At 50.3% G+C, this 21389-nt stretch overlaps 1 protein-coding gene across 2 annotated transcripts in view; it reads left to right on the forward strand.

Moving 5' to 3' along the window:
- LOC147118683 (uncharacterized) overlaps positions 1 to 21172 on the forward strand; it is an 80192-nt gene extending 59020 nt beyond the window's left edge. For both annotated transcript variants that reach the window (XM_085984533.1, XM_085984531.1), the window contains exon 3: positions 18010 to 21172. In XM_085984533.1, coding sequence (XP_085840659.1) covers positions 18119 to 18958 — 840 coding nt within the window. In that variant the 5' untranslated portion in view covers positions 18010 to 18118 and the 3' untranslated portion in view covers positions 18959 to 21172. The remainder of the gene's footprint in view (positions 1 to 18009) is intronic.
- Positions 21173 to 21389: the final 217 nt, after the last annotated feature.

The raw sequence follows: 21389 nt of genomic DNA on the forward strand, positions 1-21389 counted from the left end.
ACCTGCATGCTTACCTTCAGCGACTGGTGCACCAGCACACACAGGTCTCGTTGCACTTCCCTTTCTCCCAATCTATTGCCATTCAGATAATAATCTGCCTTCCTGTTTTTGCCACCAAAGTGGATAACTCACATTTGTCCACGTTATATTGCATCTGCCATGCTTTTGCCCAATCACCCAACCTGTCCAAATCATCCTGGAGTTTCTCGGCATCCTCCTCACAGCACACATGCCCACCCAGCTTTGTGTCGTCTGCAAATTTGGAGATATTACATCTAGTTCCCTTGTCTAGATCATTAATATACATTGTGAATAGCTGGGGTCCAAGGACCGATCCCTGCGGTACCCCACTAGTCACTGCCTGCCACTCGGAAAAAGACCCGTTTATTCCAACTCTTTGCTTTCTGTCACCCAACCAGTTCTCTATCCAAGTCAATACCTTGCCCCCAATCCCATGTGCCTTAACTTTACACGCTAATCTCTTATGTGGGACCTTATCAAAAGCCTTCTGAAAGTCCAAATACACCACATCCCCACTGGTTCTCCCTTATCTATTTTACCAGTTACATCCTCAAAAAATTCCAGTAGATTCGTCAAGCATGATTTATCTTTTGTAAATCCATGTTAACTTTGTCCGATCCTGTCACTGTTTTCCAAGTGCTCTGCTATTACATCTTTTATAATAGACTCCAGCATTTTCCCCACTACCGATGTCAGGCATACCGGTCTGTAATTCCCCGTTTTCTCTCGACTACCTTTTTTTGAATAGTGGGGTAACATTAGCTACCCTCCAATCCATGGGTACTGTTCCAGATTCCATCGAATGCTGGAAGATGACCAGCAATGCATCTACTATTTCCAGAGCCACTTCCTTAAGTACCCTAGGATGCAGATTATCAGGCCCTGGGGATTTATCCGCCTTCAATCCCATCAATTTCCCAAACACCATTTCCCTACAAATACTGATTTCTTTCAGTTCCTCCCTTTCATCAGACCCTATGTTCCCCGACATCTCTGTTAGTGACTGGGGTTGGTTTATATCAGATAGGAGGAGATTGGTGTCAGTGACTGGGGTTGGTTTATATCAGACAGGAGGAGGTTGGTATCAGTGACTGGGGTTGGTTTATATCAGACAGGAGGAGATTGGTGTCAGTGACTGTGGGGTTGGTTTATATCAGACAGGAGGAGATTGGTGTCAGTGACTGTGGGGTTGGTTGATATCAGACAGGAGGAGATTGGTGTCAGTGACTGGCGTTGGTTTATATCAGACAGGAGGAGATTGGTGTCAGTGACTTTGGGGTTGGTTTATATCAGACAGGAGGAGATTGGTGTCAGTGACTGTGGGGTTGGTTTATATCAGACGGGAGGAGATTGGTGTAAGTGACGGGTTAGTTTATATCAGACAGGAGGAGATTGGTGTCAGTGACTGGGGTTGGTTTATATCAGACAGGAGGAGATTGGTGTCAGTGACTGCGGGGTCGGTTTATATCAGACAGGAGGAGATTGGTGTCAGCGACTTTGGGGTTTGTTTATATCAGACAGGAGGAGATTGGTGTCAGTGACTGTGCACTTAAGAAAATAAGAAATAAGAGCAGGAGTAGCCATACGGCCCCTCAAGCCTGCTCCACCATTCAATAAGATCATGGCTGATCATCGACCTGAACTCCACTTTCCCGTCTGATCTCCATAACCCTTGATTCCCCTGGAGTGCAAAAATCTATCTATCTCAGCCTTGAATATACTCAACGACTCAGCATTCACAGCCCTCTGGGGCAGAGAATTCCAAAGATTCACAACCCTCTGAGTGAAGAAATTCCTCATCTCGGTCTTAAATGGCCGACCCCTTATCCTCAGACTATGCCCCCCAGTTCTAGACACTCCAGCCAGGGGAAACAACCACTCAGCTTCTTCCCTGTCAATCCCCTTCAGAATCTCCTATGTTTCAATGTGATCACCTCTCATTCTTCTAAACTCCAGCGAGTATATCACACAGGAGATTAGTGTCAATGCAGTGAAGTCTCTGGCAAGGTTTATCCCTGTGAAAATTCTGCTGGATAGTCAGGAATGTGGGTACTGGGGATCTCCTATGTAAATAATTACAGAATCACAGAGGGATCTTTACTCAGACTCTAACCTGTGCTGTGCCTGCCCTGGGAGTGTTTGATGGGACAGTGTAGAGGGAGCTTTACTCTGTAACTAACCCGTGCTGTACCTGCCCTAGCAGTGTTTGATGGGACAGTGTAGAGGGATCTTTACTCTGTAACTAACCCATGCTGTACCTGCCCTGGGAGTGTTTGATGGGACAGTGTAGAAGGAGCTTTACTCTGTATCTAACCTGTGCTGTACCTGACTGGAGATAGTTTGATGGGATACGTGGTGTTTGCCTCGATGACCACAATATTTAACCCAAAGCCGATGTGATATAGATGCATCAGCTTCTTAATAGAGTATTAGAGTTGGTGACACTGGACACCTGAACCTGCTAATTAATAGGACAAGGGGTTCGCTAGAATCTTACACCCCAAGACTCTCCTTTCTAAGTTTTACCATTTGATGCATATTTTTTAGATTTTAGGAGGAAGAAAAATGTATCAGCTCACATTTCTCTGCGTTAAACTGCATCTGCCATCTCCCTGCCCCATTTATAACCTGTGTATGCACTGAAGTCACTGACAAGCCTTTCACAGTTGGCCAAGGTCCCTTTTTTAGCATCTAGAGATTTTGATCTTGCCCCATAAACTCAAGCCCAGAACATTTCTCTATATTGAGAAGAGCCATGGTGCCAACACTGACCCTGGGGGACACCACTGTTTACATCCCTCCAGTCTGAAGAACATCCATTAACCACTACTCTCTGTTTTCTGCCCTTTACCCAACTTCCTATCCACGCTGCCCCACTCCCTTTAATACCGGGAGCCTTAATTTGATCAACAAGCCTCCGGCCCTCACCCGTGTTGTTGATGAGGAGTAGCCGCTCCGGAGGTCCGTCCTGGTCCTGGTCCTGGCTACCAGTGACCGAGTGCTGCACCGCCTCTGCCTCGCTGAGCTTGGCTTCCACACGGCCCACCCTCAACCCGCCGCCCAGCAGAGCCGCTGCTTCCAGTACCTGGCGCTCCACCTCCCGCAGGTTGTCCCCGGACCCGGCCATCAGCACCAGGTGGGAGCCAGCCCGCAGGTTGTCCCCGGACCTGGCCATCAGCACCTGGCGCTCCACCTCCCGCAGGTTGTCCCCGGACCCGGCCATCAGCACCAGGTGGGAGCCAGCCCGCAGCCTAGGAGCCAGCACCAGGGACAACCTCTTCCCCAGACCCCTGGAGGTGCCCATGATGATGCACAGGCTCTTGCCGAGGTCCCTCAGTCCTCCATCCATCCTCACCACTTCCTCTTGCCTCAGATCCGACTCCTGCTGATCTGTATCTTGTCAGCACCAGCCATCTGCACTTTGATCAGATTGGGCAACTGGCCAGTATTGTTGCAGTCTAGAATTTTTTTAAATTCATTCTCGGGATGTGGGCGTCACTGGCAAAGCCAGTATTTATTGCCCATCCCTAGTTGCCCTCGAGAAAAGAATAAGAATTGGGAGCAGGAGTAGGCCATGCGGCCCCTCGAGCCTGCTCCGCCATTCAATAAGATCATGGCTGGTCATCGACCTCAGCTTCACTTTCCCGCCCGATTCCCATATCCTTTGATTCCAAAAATCTCTCTCTCAGCCTTGAATATACTCAATGACTGAGCATCCACAGCCCCCTGGGGCAGAGAATTCCAAAGATTCACAGCCCTCTGAGTGAAGACATTTCTCCTCATCTCGGTCTTAAAAGGCCGAACCTCTTATCCTGAGACTATGGCTCCTAGCTCTAGACTCTCCAGCCAGGGGAAACAACCTCTCAACATCTACCCTGTCAATCCCCCTCAGAATCTTGTATATTTCAATGAGATCACCTCTCATTCTCCTAAACTCCAGAGAGTATAGGCCCATTCTACACAATCTCTCATCATAGGACAGCCCTCTCATCCCAGGAATCAATCTAGTGAACCTTCGTTGCACCGCCTCCAAGGCAAGTATATCCTTCCTTAGATAAGGAGACCAGAACTGTGCACAGTACTCCAGGTGTGGTCTCACCAAGGCCCTGTACAATTGTAGCAAGACTTCCTTACTCTTATACTCCAACCCCCTTGCAATAAAGGCCAACATCCCATTGCAACAACCTGCAGGCTAACTTTCTATGTTTCCTGGACGAGGACACCTAAATCTCTGAACACCAACATTTAATAGTTTCTCACCATTTAAAAGATATTCTGTTTTTCTATTTTTCTTACCCTAGTGAATAACCTCACATTTCCCTACATTATACTCCATCTGCCACCTTATCGCCCACTCAGTTGTAAGGGGGTTTTGCTACTTGCTTTGGCCAGTCGGTTGTGTCTCCGGCTGCCTTAGCTCTGAGCGGTTCGAATCGCTCACCCCTTAGTTCTGATCCCCGGGCTTATTGGCAGATAGCGATATAGACAAACGAGCAGACCAGTGGTTTGGTACAAAGAAAACCAAAATTTATTATCAGAGAAAATAAGATAACAATACTATACAAAAAGATGATAGGAATGCAGTACACTTACACTTAACAAGGGAGGAGAAAACGGCACATCGAGGGAAAATGGCTAAAATGACAATTCAGCATTCCCCTTAACTCCCACCCTCTACACCTAGCTAGATTATCTTGCGATGGGTCAGAAGTATAATGCTCACCGGTCCGAGATGTTGAAAGAAAGCCTTGCCCCTTTGCCCTGTTGCCTGCCGATGTCACGTGGTCCCGCTGTTGCACAGACCTCACCGTCCAGGTAGAGAAACCCCAGTAATTAAAAGGTCTCTGACAGGGTATCCTACCTCTCTGGACGGGCTCTCCTTCGATGGTCTTCTTCCTTGGTTGATGGCGAGGCAGGGCGCAGGAGGCGAGGCGAGAGAGAGAGAATGGCTTCTCGAGAGGCTAGTTATACCCCCCTCGGTAGTCCTTATCTCTGTGCTCAATCAGCTCATTCTTTTGTCTGATTTGAGCGGGCTGGAATTAAACAGAAGGTGTCGATCTTGGCCCATCGACTTGGATGGCCGGTAATCGGTTCCTGCCGGTTCTGCAACTGCTCTCCTTTGTCGAACAGGTTCTTTGATGGGGGCTAGCCCAGCCTCGATGGCCCCGCTGATTATTTTGATTGTTTGAGCAAACACCTTGATGGCCTTTATGCGTAGGTCTGATTGTAATTGGGTTTGTCCCCAATGCATATGCAAAGGTCTTGTCTGGTTTCGTGATCTCCTTGCTGCAGACATTGAAATGCACAAGCTGTTAGCTTGCCAGGGTCTGAATTGAAACTGACAGGCTTTCGGTCACGAGGTCTGACCGCAGCCATTTTGTTGTGCCCTGGATTTTAAAACTCAGTCTGACCAGGGTTTCTTTTAAAAACCAAATAAATCTTCGGGGGGGGTGGGGGGAGATGTATGAAATTTTCGAATCCTTCACAGTTAACCTGTCTATATCCCTGAGAAGGTGGTGGTGCGCCGCCTTCTTGAACCGCTGCAGTCCGTGTGGTGAATCGTAGCGGTTCATTACAACTGAGTGGCTCGCTGGGCCATTTCAGAGGGCAGGTAAGAGTTAACCACATTGTCTGGAGTCACATATCGGCCAGACCGGGTAAGGACAGCAGATTGCCTTCCCTAAAGGACATTAGTGAACCAGATGGGTTTTACTGACAATCCGGTAGTTTCATGGTCACCTGAACTGTTTTTGTTCCAGATTTATTGAATTGACTGAAGTCGGGTTCCCCGGCTGCCGTGGTGGGATTTGAGCTCATGGCTCCGGATCATTGGTCCAGGCCTTTGGATTACCAGTAACATGACCACTATGTCACCATTCCCATAAATAAAGAGAAACTGTTTCTAATGGCTGAAGGGTCGGTGACCAGAGGGCACAGATTTAAGGTGATTGGCAAAAGAACCAGCGGAGACATGAGGAAAAACGTCTTTACACAAGGAGTGGTTAGGATTGGGAATGCACTGCCTGATAGGGGGTGGATACAGATTCAATAGTAACCTCAAAAGGGAACTGGATAAATAGTTGGAGAAAAAATGCATGGATCTGGGGAAAGAGCCGGGAGTGGGACTGACTGGATTGCTCTTCGAAAGAGCCAGTGCAGACTCGATGGGCCGAATGGCCTCCTTCTGTTCTGTTCCTCCAGCAGTTTCTCCTCCATTTATAATTCTTGTTCTCTACCGCCCACCCAAGTACCATAAAAATGTTATTACTGAGATTTCTTCACTGTTCTCCTCCCTCAGCCTCTGCACCGAACGACTTCTCATCCTCGGTGATTTCAACCTCCATCTTAATTCTTCATGGTGTGGAGATGCCGGTGTTGGACTGGGGTGGACAAATGTAAGAAATCACACAACACCAGGTTATAGTCCAACAGCTTTATTTGAAATCACAAGCTTTCGGAGCGCTGCTCCTTCACCTGACGAAGGAGCAGCGCTCCGAAAGCTTGTGATTTCAAATAAAGCTGTTGGACTCTAACCTGGTGTTGTGTGATTTCTTAATTCATCATGTTCTCTCTCCTCTGAGTTCCTGAGCCTCCTGTCCTCCCTTAATCTCTCCCTCCATGTAAACTCCCCAACCCATATTCACAGCCACCCCCTCGACCTTGCCATCTCTTGTGGCCTCGCTACTCCCATCGTGTCAATTGCAGATAAGACCATCTCTGACCACTTCCTCATCTCGCTCTCCACCCACATCCCCCTTCCACCCACATCCCCCAACCCTTCTGTGTCCGCCCCTGAAAAAAACTCTCTCTCAACTCTCTTACAATTGTCCTTATGAAATCCCAACTGTCCAGCCTCTGGCCCTCCATTCACCATGACATTTCTGCAGCTATCGATCTGCTCAGCCACACCCTCACCACCACCTTTGATGCCCTAGTCCCTATTAAAGCAATTACTGTCTCTCTCACCCTGGCCGGTCCCCCTGGTACGGCCCTCATCTTCGCTCCCTTAAGTCCAAGGGACGCAGACTTGAACGGATATGGCGGACAACTGGTTTAGCCATTCACCGCCAGATCTGGCTGGGCCACATCAAGCATTATCGGGTCCTGCTCTCATCTGCCAAAATTGCTCACTTTTTTATTCGTATATGGGATGTGGGCGTCGCTGGCAAGGCCAGCATTTATTGCCCATCCCTAGTAGCCCTTGAAAAGGTGGTGGTGAGCCGCCTTCTTGAACCGCTGCAGTCCGTGTGGTGAAGGTACTCCCACAGTGCTGTTAGGGAGGAATTTCCAGGATTTTGACCCCACGATGATGAAGGATCGGCGATATACTAAGTCAGGATGGTGTGTGACTTGGAGGGGAACTTAGAGGTGGTGGTGTTCCCCTGCGCCTGCTGCCCTTGTCCTTCTAGGTGGAAGAGGTCGAGGGTTTGGGAGGTGCTGCCGAAGAAGCCTTGGCAAGTTGCTGCAGTGCATCTTGTAGATGGTACACACTGCAGTCACGGTCCGCTGGTGGTGGTGGAGGGAGTGAATGTTTAAGGTGGTGGATGGGGTGCCAATCAAGTGGGCTGCTTCGTCCTGGATGGTGTCAAGCTTCTTGAGTGTTGTTGGAGCTGCACTCATCCAGGCAAGTGGAGCATATTCCATCACACTACTTACTTGTGCCTTGTAGATGATGGAAAGGCTTTGAGGAGTCAGGAGGTGAGACACTCACCACAGAATACCTAGCCTCTAACCTGCTCTTGTTGCCACAGTATTTATGTGGCTGGTCCAGTTAAGTTTCTGGTCAATGGTGACCCCCAGGATGTTGATGGTGGGGGATTTGGCGATGATAATACCATTGAATGTCAAGGGGAGGTGGTTAGACTCTCGCTTGTTGGAGATGGTCATTGCCTGGCACTTCTGTGGCACGAATGTTACCTGCAACTTATCAGCCCAAGCCTGAACATCGTCCAGGTCTTGCTGCATGCGGGCATGGACTGCTTCATTATCTGAGGAGTTGTGAATGGCAGTGAACACCATGCAGTCATCAGCGAACATCCCCACTTCTGACCTCATGTTGGAGGGAAGGTCATTGATGAAGCAGCTGAAGATGGTTGGGCCTAGGGCACTGCCCTGAGGAACTCCTGCAGCGATGTCCTGGGGCTGTAATGATTGACCTTCAACCATCACAACCATCTTTCTTTGTGCTAGGTATGACTCCAGGCAGTGGAGCGTTTTCACCCGATTCCCATTGACTTCAGTTTTACGAGGGTTTTTCTCTCTATCTACCCTATCAACTCCTTTAATCATCTTAAACACCTCAATTACATCACCTGTTAATCTTCTATATTCATGGAAAAACAAGCCTAGTCTATGCAATCTGTCCTCATAATTTACAAATGTCATCTCTGGAAGTACAGGATAGAAATTCTGAACAGACAGTTCTTTCCTCTCTTGCCCCTCCTAAGCTGTAAATCCCCCGTCCCACACACTCTCCCCCGTCCCACACACTCTTCCCCCATCCCACACACTCTCCCCCATCCCACACACTCTTCCCCCGTCTCACACACTCTCCCCCCGTCCCACACACTCTCCCCCGTCCCACACACTCTCCCCGTCCCACACACTCTCCCCCGTCCCACACACTCTCCCCTGTCCCACACACTCTCCCCCGTCCCCCACACACTCCCCCGTCCCACACACTCTCCCCCGTCCCACACACTCTCCCCCGTCCCACACACTCTTCCCCCGTCCCACACACTCTCCCCCGTCCCACACACTCTCCCCCGTCCCACACACTCTCCCCCGTCCCACACACTCTCCCCCGTCCCACACACTCTCCCCCGTCCCACACACTCTCCCCCGTCCCACACACTCTCCCCCGTCCCACACACTCTCCCCCGTCCCACACACTCTCCCCCGTCCCACACACTCTCCCCCGTCCCACACACTCTCCCCCGTCCCACACACTCTCCCCCGTCCCACACACTCTCCCCCGTCCCACACACTCTCCCCCGTCCCACACACTCTCCCCCGTCCCACACACTCTCCCCCGTCCCACACACTCTCCCCCTGTCCCACACACTCTCCCCCATCCCACACACTCTCCCCCGTCCCACACACTCTCCCCCGTCCCACACACTCTTCCCCCGTCCCACACACTCTCCCCTGTCCCACACACTCTCCCCTGTCCCACACACTCTCCCCCATCCCACACACTCGCCGTTTGAAATCCAGATTCATCGCAGGCTCTGAATTTTCTCCCTTTCTCTCCTGAAGGTGCTGCGTGATGGTGGCGTTGAGCCCCAGTCACTGTTTTCCCTCCAGTACTTTGTCAAATGGTAATTCTGAGCTTGTGAGCCTATACAGTGAGCTGCCAGCATTTCTACCATGGGGAGCATCACAGCCACCATCCCTGGCTGATTCTGTCTGGCAACGTTGAAGCCAAAAGTAGCACAGCATCAACAACTTGCATTTACATAGCGTCTTTAACATAGTAAAATATTCCAAGGCGGTTCGCAACAGTGGAATCAGTCAAAAATTGACACCGAGCCAAAGAAGGAGACATTAGAACTGGTGACTAAAAGCTTGGCCAAAAATCTTAAGGCCTAGGCAATTGAAGGAATGGCCACCAATGGTGGAGCAAAGGAAGTGGGGGTTGCACAAGAGGCCAGAGTTGGAGGAGTGCAGGGGTCTCATAGGGTTGTACGGCTGGAGGATGAGAATTTAAAAGGCTGAAGCCACCAAAATAGAAAGCAGTCTCCCCCAGTACAGAATGTGGCTCATTACTAACAGGAAGGATGTTACTTTAACTACTATAGGTGTAGAGAGGTGAACCATTGTGCTTGTGTCAGGCCGTGGCTCAGTTAGTAGCACCCTCACCTCTGAGTCAGTAACGGCTTGTGGGGTCAAGTTTCCACTCCAGAGACTTGAGCTCAAAAATGTAGGCTGACTCTCCAGTGCGGTAGTGAGCTGCTGCACTGCTAGAGGTGCTGCCTTTTAGCTGAGATGTTAAACCGAGATCCCGTCTGCTCTTTTGAATGGACATAAAAGATCCCAGGGCACTGTTTCGAAGAAGAGCAGGGGAGTTATCCCCGTTGTCCTGGCCAATATTTATCCCTCAATCAACATCACAGAAACAGATTATCTGGTCATAGAAACATAGAAGATAGGAGCAGGAGTAGGCCATTCGGCCCTTCGAGCCTGCTCCGCCATTCAATGTGATCATGGCTGATCATCCAAATTCAGTACCCTGTCCCTGCCTTTTCCCCATATCCCTTGATCCATTTAGCCTCAAGAAATATATCCAACTCTTTCTTGAATATATTTAATGAACTAGCCTCCACCGCCCTTTGTGGCAGAGAATTCCACAGGTTCACCACTCTCTGGGTGAAGAAATTCCTCCTCATTTCGGTCCTAAATGGCTTACCCCTTATCCTTAGACTATGACCCCTGGTTCTGGACTCCCCGGCCATCAGAAACATCCTTCCTGCATCTAGTCTGTCCAGACCTGACAGAATTTTATAGGTTTCGATGAGATCCCCTCTCAATCTTCTAAACTCCAGTGAGTATAAGCCCAATCGACACAATCTCTCCTCATACGTCATTCCTGCCATCCCAGGTATCAGCCTGGTGAATCTTCGCTGCACTCCCTCCATGGCAAGCACGTCCTTCCTCAGGTAAGGTGACCAAAACTGCACACAATACTCAAGGTGCGGTCTCACCAAGGCCCTGTACAACTGTAGCAAGACATCCTTGTTCCTGTACTCGAACCCTCTTGCTACGAAGGCCAACATACCATTTGCCTTCTTAACTGCCTGCTGCACCTGCATGCTTACCTTCAGCGACTGGTGCACAAGGACACCCAGGTCTCTTTGCACGTCCCCTTCTCCCAATCTATTGCCATTCAAACAATAATCTGCCTTCCTGTTTTTGCCACCAAAGTGGATAACCTCACATTTATCCACATTATAGTGCATTTGCCATGTTTCTGCCCAATCACCCAACCTGTCCAAATCGTACTGGAGTTTCCCGACATCCTCCTCGCAGCTTACCCTCCCGCCCAGCTTTGTGTCATCTGCAAATTTGGAGATATTACATCCAATTCCCTCGTCCAGATCATTAATATATATTGTGAACAGCTGGGGTCCTAGGACCGATCCTTGCGGTATCCCACTTGGAAAACAACCCGTTTATTCCAACTCTTTGCTTTCTGTCCGCCAACCAGTTCTCTATCCAAGTCAATACCTTGCCCCCAATCCCATGTGCCTTAATTTTGCACGCTAATCTCTTGTGTGGGACCTTATCGAAAGCCTTCTGAAAGTCCAAATACACCACATCCACTGGTTCTCCCTTATCTATTTTACCAGTTACATCCTCAAAAAATTCCAGTAGATTAGTCAAGCATGATTTACCTTTTGTAAATCCATGTTGACTTTGTCCGATCCTGTCACTGCTTTCCAAGTGCTCTGCTATTACATCTTTTATAATAGACTCTAGCATTTTCCCCACTACCGATGTCAGGCTTACCGGCCTATAATTCCCCGCTTTTTCTCTACCACCTTTTTTGAATAGTGGGGTAACATTAGCTACCCTCCAATCCATGGGTACCGTTCCAGAGTCTATCGAGTTCTGGAAGATGACCAGTAATGCATCTACTATCTCTAGGGCCACTTCCTTAAGTACCCTGGGATGTAGACCATCAGGCCCTGGGGATTTATCGGCCTTCAGTCCCATCAATTTTCCTAACACCATTTTCCTACAAATACTGATTTCTTTCAGTTCCTCTCTTTCATCAGACCCTATGTTCCCCGGCATCTCTGGGAGGTTATTTGTGTCCTCCTTTGTGAAGACAGAACCAAAGTATGTATTTAGTTGGTCTGCCATTTCCTTGTTTCCCATTATAAATTCCCCTGATTCTGACTGTAAGGGACCTACGCTTGACTTCACCAATCTTTTTCTCTTCACATATCTATAAAAGCTTTTACAGTCAGTTTTTATGTTCCCTGCTAGCTTACTCTCATATTCTATTTTCCCTTTCTTAATTAATCCCTTTGTCCTCCTTTGTTGACTCCTAAACTGCTCCCAATCCTCGGGATTATTGCTTTTTCTAGCCAATTTATATGTCCTCTCCTTGGATCTTATGCTATCCCTAATTTCCCTTGTCAGCCACGGTTGAGTCACCTTTTTTGTTTTATTTTTATGCCAAACTGGGATGAACAAATTCTGTAGCTCATCCATTCGGTCTTTGAATGTTTGCTATTGCCTATCCACCGTCAACCCTTTGAGTGCCATTCCCCAATCAATCCTACCCAACTCGCTCCTCAGACCATCGTAGTTTCCTTTATTTAAATTGAGGACCCTTGTCTCTGAGTCAACTACTTCATTCTCCATCTTAATGAAGAATTTGATCATATTATGATCGCTCCGACCCAAGGGGCCTTGTACAACAAGATTGCTAATTAATCCTTTCTCGTTACATAATACCCAGTCTAAGATGGCCTGATCTCTAGTTGGTTCCTCGACATATTGGTCCAGGAAACCATCCCGTAAACACTCCAGGAATTCCTCCTCCACAGTATTGTTACTAATTTGGTTGGCCCAATCTATATGTAGATTAAAGTCACCCATGATGACTGCTGTGCCCTTATTCAACGCTTCTTTAATTTCCCTTTTAATGCCATCCCCAACCTCCACCTTACTGTTTGGAGGTCTATATACCACTCCCACTAATGTTTTTTTCCCCTTAGTATTTCTCAATCCTACCCATACAGATTCCACATCATCAGAGCTAATATCCTTCATTACAATTGTATTAATCCCTTCTTTAACCAGTAATGCTACCCCACCTCCCTTTCCTTTTTGCCTATCTTTCCTGAATATCGAATACCCCTGGATGTTGAGTTCCCAGTCTTGGCCATCCTTGAGCCACGTTTCTGTAATCCCAACCAAATCGTATTTGTTTACCTCTATTTGCGCAGCCAATTCATCCACCTTATTACAAATGCTCCTCGCATTAAGACACAATGCCTTCAGGCTTGTTTTTTTAACGCTCTTAGTCCTATTAGAATTATTATTTACTGTGGCCACGTTTGATTTAAACCGTTGATTTCTCTGACTGCCACTTTTGTTTTTCTCCTTCCTATCTTTTGCTTTTATCCCTGTTTTCCTTTCCTCTGTCTCCCTGCTCAGGTTCCCAACCCCCTGCCATTTTAGTTTAAACCCCCCCGAACAGTGCTAGCAAACCTCCCCGCAAGGATATTTGTCCCGCTCTGGTTCAGGTGCAACCCGTCCGACTTGTACAAGTCCCACCTTTCCCAGAAACAGGCCCAGTGATCCAGGAAACTAAAGCCCTCCCTCCTGCACCAACTCTTTAGCCACGCATTCATCTGCTCTATCCTCCTATTCCTATACTCACTAGCACGTGGCACCGGGAGTAATCCAGAGATTACAACCTTTGAGGTCCTGCTCTTTAATCTGCTACCTAGCTCCCTAAATTCTTGTTGCAGGACCTCATCCCTCTTCCTACCTATGTCGTTGGTCCCAATGTGAACCACGACCTCTGCCTGTTCACCCTCCCCCTTCAGAATGCCCTGCAGCCGTTCAGTGACATCCTTGACCCTGGCACCAGGGAGGCAACAAACCATCCTGGAGTCACGTCTACGGCCACAGAACCGTCTATCTGTTCCCCTTACGATAGAATCCCCTATCACTATTGCTCTCCCACTCTTTTTCCTCCCTTCCTGAGCAGCAGCAACACCCCCGGTGCCAGGAAGTTGGCTGCTGCTGCCTTCCTCTGGTGAGTCATCCCCCTCAACAGTATCCAAATTGGTATACCTGTTTGAAAGGGGGATGGCCACAGGGGTCTCCTGCACCACCTGCCTGCTTCTACTGCTCCGCCTGGTGGTCACCCATTTCCCTTCTGCCTATGCAGCCCTACCCTGCGGCGTGACCAACTCATCATACGTGTAATCCACGACCCTCTCAGCATCGTGAATGCTCCACAACCCATCCATCCACAACTCCAGCGCCTCAATACGGCCCGTTAGTAGCTGCAGCTGGATGCATTTCTGGCACACGTGGTCATCAGGGACACCGGCAGCGTCCCTGAATTCCCACATAGAGCAAGAGGAGCATAACACGGGGCTGGGCTCTCCTGGCATGACTTACCCCTTTAATTAATTTAAATTAATTCAATACCACCAGTTAAAGATATACTCTAGGGCGCTTATTTACCAACTGCCCCACTACACCACAGAGAGCCAAGAAAATATAAACCGCAGAATTTAATCTTGTAATAAAAGAAACACTCACCAACCAATCACTTACCTGCTTCCTGGTGACGTCACACTTGGATTACTTTTTACCTCTCTCCTCTGCTGTTGAATTGGTCGCTCTGCTCTCTCCCAGGTCCAAGCTCTCTAGTCGGGCCTCGTTCGCTGCTGCCGGTTTTATCTCCCGCCGGTCGCGCCTCTGCTCTCTCCCAGGTCCAAGCTCTCTAGTCGGGCCTCGTTCGCTGCCGCCGGTTTTATCTCCCGCCGGTCGCGCCTCTGCTCTCCTCCAGGTCCAAGCTCTCTGGTCGAGCCTCGTTCGCTGCCGCCGCTTTTATCTCCCGCCGGTCGTGTTGCTGCTCTCCCCCAGGTCCAAGCTCTCTGGTCGGGCCTCGTTCGCTGCCGCCGCTTTTATCTCCCGCCGGTCGCGCCTCTGCTCTCCTCCAGGTCCAAGCTCTCTGGTCGGGCCTCGTTCGCTGCCGCCGCTTTTATCTCCCGCCAGTCGCGCCTCTGCTCTCCCCCAGGTCCAAGCTCTCTGGTCGGGCCTCGTTCGCTGCCGCCGCTTTATCTGCCGCTGGTCGCGCCTCTGCTCTCCCCCAGGTCCAAGCTCTCTGGTCGGGCCTCGTTCGCTGCCGCCGCTTTTATCTCCCGCCGGTCGCGCCCCTGCTCTCCCCCAGGTCCAAGCTCTCTGGTCGGGCCTCGTTCGCTGCTGCCGCTTTTATCTCCCGCCGGTCGCGCTGCTGCTCTCCCCCAGGTCCAAGCTCTCTGGTCGGGCCTCATTCGCTGCCGCCGCTTTTATCTGCCGCCGGTCGCGCCCCTGCTCTCCCACAGGTCCAAGCTCTCTGGTCCGGCCTCGTTCGCTGCCGCCGCTTTTATCTCCTGCCGGTCGCACCTCTGCTCTCCCCCAGGTCCAAGCTCTCTGGTCGGGCCTCGTTCGCTGCCGCCGGTCGCGCCTCTGCTCTCCCCCAGGTCCAAGCTCTCTGGTCGAGCCTCGTTCGCTGCCGCCGCTTTTATCTGCCGCCGGTCGCGCCTCTGCTCTCCCCCAGGTCCAAGCTCTCTGGTCGGGCCTCGTTCGCTGCCGCCGGTTTTATCTCCCGCCGGTCGCGCCCCTGCTCTCCCCCAGGTCCAAGCTCTCTGGTCCGGCCTCGTTCGCTGCCGCCACTCTTATCTCCCGCCGGTCGCACCCCTGCTCTCCCCCAGGTCCAAGCTCTCTGGTCAGGCCTCGTTCACTGCCGCCGGTTTTATCTGCCGCCGGTCGCGCCTCTGCTCTCCCCCAGGTCCAAGCTCTCTGGTCGGGCCTCGTTCGCTGCCGCCGCTTTCATCTCCCGCCGGTCGCACCTCTGCTCTCCCCCAGGTCCAAGCTCTCTGGTCGGGCCTCGTTCGCTGCCGCCGCTTTTATCTCCCGCCAGTCGCGCTGCTGCTCTCCCCCAGGTCCAAACTCTCTGGTCGGGCCTCGTTCGCTGCCGCCGCTTTTATCTCCCGCCGGCCGCGCATCTGCTCTCCCCCAGGTCCAAGCTCTCTGGTCGGGCCTCGTTCGCTGCCGCCGCTTTTATCTGCCGCCGGTCGCGCCTCTGCTCTCCCCCAGGTCCAAGCTCTCTGGTCCGGCCTCGTTCGCTGCCGCCGCTTTTATCTGCCGCCGGTCGCACCTCTGCTCTCCCCCAGGTCCAAGCTCTCTGGTCGGGCCTCGTTCGCTGCCGCCGCTTTTATCTGCCGCCGGTTGCGCCTCTGCTCTCCCCCAGGTCCAAGCTCTCTGGTCGGGCCTCGTTCGCTGCCGCCGCTTTTATCTGCCGCCGGTCGCGCCTCTGCTCTCCCCCAGGTCCAAGCTCTCTGGTCAGGCCTCGTTCGCTGCCGCCGCTTTTATCTGCCGCCGGTCGCGCCTCTGCTCTCCCCCAGGTCCAAGCTCTCTGGTCGGGTCTCGTTTGCTGCCGCCGCTTTTATCTGCCGCCGGTTGCGCCTCTGCTCTCCCCCAGGTCCAAGCTCTCTGGTCGGGCCTCATTCGCTGCCGCCGCTTTTAAGTGCCGCCGGTCGCGCCTCTGCTCTCCCCCAGGTCCAAGCTCTCTGGTCGGGCCTCATTCGCTGCCGCCGCTTTTAAGTGCCGCCGGTCGCGCCTCTGCTCACTCTCTGGTCGGGCCTCGTTCGCTGCCGCCGCTTTTAAGTGCCGCCGGTTGCGCCTCTGCTCTCCCCCAGGTCCAAGCTCTCTCATTATCACATTGCTGTTTGTGGGAGCTTGCTGTGTGCAAATTGGCTGCTACGTTTCCTACATTACAACAGTGACTATACTTCAAAAGTACTTAATTGGCTGTGAAGCACTTTGGGACGTCCGCTGGTCGTGAAAGGCGCTATATAAATGCAAGTCTTTCTTTCTCTAAATATCACAAACAGAGGCACAATGAGGGAAATCAATCTCTGTACCTTTAACTAACAGCGACATGGAGCAAGGGAAATGAATGAGCTTTAAACACCTGGTCCACTTGGCACTGAAGTGTCTGAAACTGAGAACCGGAACTCCAGGGAAACACAATACTGAACATGGCGGATGCCCTTACCCAGAGTGCCCCGCGCAGGTGAATACAGCCTATGTCCATCAGCAGGGGCGCAGCGCGCAGGCGCGGGAAGGGCTGGTCCCCGGAGAGCGCCTTCCTGCGCGGAGCATGTGCGGTGCGGCTCCAGGACACTGAGCAGGGGCGAGCGCGGCCTCAGCAACACCGAGTGCGCGTCTCAGGCCCCGAATCAGAGCGGCCGGGCCCGGCGGACGTGCGGCCAGGGCCCCGGCACCAGGAAACCCAGGGTGCAGCGCCTCCCCCAGACAGGAGAAACCACAACTGGATCGACACAGCAGAGCCGCCAATCCAGAGCCGGCTTGTATCAGGGCTGGATGCGGAAGTCGGTCCCTGGCCACCTGTGTAGGTCTTTTTGTTGCTTCAGTTTGAGCTGGAGTGGAGATGGAGGAGAAGCTGCTGGGTTTAACCCCCAGTACTTCTGAGCCCAGGAGGACCCATCAATTTCCAATGTGAGACTGTCAGGGGAGGTGGATTCTGGGGGAGATTAGGTTGTTAAACAGACACTGTCCCTACAATGTAAAAGAGTATTGTTTTAGGAACAAGTATTTCTGTAGAGGCTTTTAATCCGTTTTACATCTACAGATTTTAAAAATTAATTCTTGGGATATGGGCATTGCTAACAAGGCCAGCATATATTGCCAATCCACAGTGTCCTGTTGAGAAGGGGGTGGTGGGCCTTCTTCTTGAACCAGTGCAGTCCATGTGGTGAAGGTACTCCCACAATGCCAGGAGTTACCAGATTTTGACTCAGCAACGAACGGTGATATTTGTCCAAGTCAGGATGGTGAGTGACTGGGAGGGGAACTTGGTGGTGATTGTGTTCCCATGTACCTGCTTCCCTTGTCCTTCTACAAACTGTAGGTCGCAGGTTTGGGAGGTTTTGTCAAAGTTGTATAAAGTCTCTCTCCTTCGAGCCCTCGCCCTCCCACATCTCTCTCTCCTCCCATAGAGGCCAGAGTCTTGTGTCGGCCCAGACCGGTGGCAGGTTCCCTGCCCTGAAGGACATCAGTGAACCAGATGGGTTTTTACGACAATCCGGCAGTTTTCATGGTCACTTTTTTCTGGTGCCGACCCCACAAATGACCAGATTCATTGAGCTCAATTTCACAACTTGCCTTTGTTGTTTTTGTGGGTTCTCTCTCACGCTCCCTTTTTCCTGTTTTAAATTCATTTTACAGGGTATTAGAAAGGGAGGATTTGAAGACGGGAAACTCAAACAAAACATCACATCAAGATCTGACAGAGTCACTTGATTCATTGGGACCTGAATATCATCAGCCTTTGAACATGGAAGCAAAAAGCACTGTTCACAGCGGGGAGAAACCGTATGCCTGTTCTCAATGTGGACGAGGATTCAGCCGATCATCTGGCCTGTCGAGACATAAGCGCAGCCACACTGGGGAGAAACCGTGTAAATGTGGAGACTGTGGGAAGGGATTCAGTTACCCGTTTGAGCTGGAAATTCATCGACGCAGTCACACTGGGGAGACACTGTTCACGTGCCCCGAGTGTGGGAAGGGATGCACTCATTCCTCTGCCCTGCTGAAGCACCGGCGAGTTCACACAGACAAGAGACCTTTTAAATGCCCGGACTGCGGGAAGTGCTATAAAAGTTCCGGGGAACTGACATGCCATCAACGTGTTCACACTGATGAGAGACCGTTCAGGTGCTCTCACTGCGGGATTGGGTTCAGGCGATCATCTGACCTCACCGTACACCAGCGCACTCACACTGGGGAGAGGCCATTCACCTGCTCCGTGTGTGGGAAGGGATTCACTCAGTCATCCCAGCTCACTAAACACCAGCTTGTTCATACTGATGAGAGACCTTTTAAATGTTCTGACTGTGAGAAGAGCTTTAAAAGCAAAAAGGATCTGCTGACACACCAGCGAGTTCACACTGGGGAGAGACCGTTCACCTGCTCCATGTGTGGGAAGGGATTCGCTCATTCAACCCAACTACTGAAACACCAGCATGTTCACACTGGGGAGAGGCCATTCACCTGCTCTGTGTGTGGGAAGAGATTCATTGATTCATCCAACCTGCTGAGACACCAGCGAGTTCACATGTGCCTGCAGGGGTTGGATTCTGCTGTTATTGCTGCTGTTAATCACATCCAGGACTGAACCGTGTTCATTCTGACAGTTGGGGTTTGTTTCTGCTGATGTTAATAACCCCTATAACTGGGCTGGAAGTTAATATTCTGGCGACGTTAAACCGAGGCCCCATCTGCCCTCTCAGGTTGACGTAAAATATCCCATGGCGCTATTTCGAAGAAGAGCAGGGGAGTTATCCCCGGTGTCCTGGTCAATATTTATCCTTCAATCAACATAACAAAAAAAATAAGATTACCTGCTCATTATCATGTTGCTGTTTCCGAGAGCTTGTTGTATGCAAATTGGCTGCCACATTACAACAGTGACTCCACTTCAAAAGTTCTTCATTGCCTGTAAAGCGCTTTGGGATGGCCTGAGGTCGTGAAAGGCGCTATAGAAATGCAAGTCTTTCTTTTATAAATGTCAAATAATCAGCTTTGTTTTAAACACATTGTTGTAGATTTTTGTCTTTCCCACCTGAGTGTTTAGCATCACCTGGCTGGAGCTCAGAAAGGACAATCTGGGGGAGGATCGTATGGCAGGAACAGAACTCCAGCCTGGACACAGTCCTTCAGGGCCACACTGAGAGGGGCAAACAGCACTTTGGTCTTTCTTGTCTCTTCACTGACAGCAAAGTCCCCGTGAGGGTTAATCTCGAGGTGTGTAAGAAATGTGTCCCAGCCGCTCTCTTCCATGGTCCAGAGCTCCTAGGAACGGAACAGAAGGCTCCTTTACAACTGTGTTTAGAGTCAGGAAGAACAACGGTGAATGCTGGAAACGTGCTGTCAAATCAGAGATTGGTGTAAAACTGCGATCTGCTCCTGACTGAAAGTGACACGGCAGGTTTAAGTTTCTAGTCTAAAAATCACAGGTAATTATTCCACGAAGATTTAACATGATTGTGTGACAGTCCTGAGTCTACCATTTTAAGTCAGGCATTAACCCATTTAAAATAAACCCGTTTAAAATAAATTGGTTAAGGCCTACATTAAAATAGCAGACGGAGGAGTTCACAGGAGCCTGTTAACTGCTGGTACAATTATACAACAGACATTTGATCTCCAGATAAAGAAGGACCTGCAGCGTGTTTCCAGGAATTCCCTGTTTTATTGATGTGTGTGTTAGACACCAGGATAACTAAAAATACACGACACGGGACATCCACAGGGGTGCGATCCCGACAGTCACTCTGGGATCACTCCCGCTGTGGAACTCCACCATTGACCCTGCTGAAGGTTGTAGGCTCAGGGAGTGGAGCCTCCAGCAGTGGACGGTAAGAAAGCTGGGTTTTATTAGAAGATCAGATTTTACGTGAAATAGTCATAAAAGTAAAGTCTTGCTTTGTTTTATATACATGTATGTTTAATATGAGTAAACTTTGTATTAAAGACCCGTGTTTAGTGAACTATTAGCTTGTAATCACCTCAGACAGAACAGGCTCTAATTATCCCTTTTAAGCTGAAACAGACCTCGTGTGAACAGAACCAGCAGAGCTGAGAACTCTGCCTGTGTGGACTGAGCGGAACCGTGAAGGCCATTTGTTTGTTGAAATGTCCCAGTAAAAGCAAACTCTGACATTGTTCTGACTTGCAGATTCCTCGTAGCTCCAATGAACAGGAAGCGGTTACTCGATGAAACCTAAACCTAAACAGCCATCCAATGGAATGCTTTGTTTGATGAATGTCTTTCAGCTCAATGGTTTGATTGGCCGAGGTAACCAGGGTCACATGGGCTGCACCTGATTTGGCTTTAAATACAGGAACAGTTTGCAACTTAGGTCAGAGAGCACCCCGGGAAGAAGAAAGCTGATGGCTACAGCCAAGGTGGAACATCCTTCGGGCTGTCCCTGGAGTGGGAGCACGCGGTGTCCGCCGGGACGCTGGAGGCCTTCCGTGACCGGTGGGCATCAGAGGGACTGGAGTCAATTGTCAACACCAGCAACAGTATTCGCTTCTGATTTAATTATAATTTGGAGTTGATTGTTTGTGCCCCTTTAAACAGGGGGCTCGCTCGGTAATGTGACATCGATTGATGACAATGTCATTCTAATTGGCATTTTAAAAGAGTCGAACATCCTTTCGTGCCTCTCAGGCTTGGCAATGATCAAAGTCTGAGTTCATGGATACAGCTTGTTAGATTATGAGTCTTACTATATAAATGTAATATTGTAAATATTTTGCACTCATTTAGTATATGAGTTGTATTATTGCAGAATGTTAAAAATAAAGCCTGTGCTCAGGGGGATTAAGGTGTGTGGAGTGTTTCATTGGAGATCTCGAACTCAACTAGGAATAGCGTAAAAGCTCATCAGGATTGTAAACAACTTCAGTCTGACATACACTGGAGATTGGTGTCAGTGACTGGGGTCGGTTTATATCAGACAGGAGGAGATTGGTGTCGGTGACTGGGGCTGGTTTATATCAGACAGGAGGAGATTGGGGTCAGTGACTATGGGGTTGGT

Source organism: Somniosus microcephalus, chromosome 4, assembly GCF_052327205.1.
Source record: "Somniosus microcephalus isolate GS21.2 chromosome 4, FLI_Smic_1.0, whole genome shotgun sequence".
NCBI lineage: Eukaryota > Metazoa > Chordata > Chondrichthyes > Squaliformes > Somniosidae > Somniosus > Somniosus microcephalus.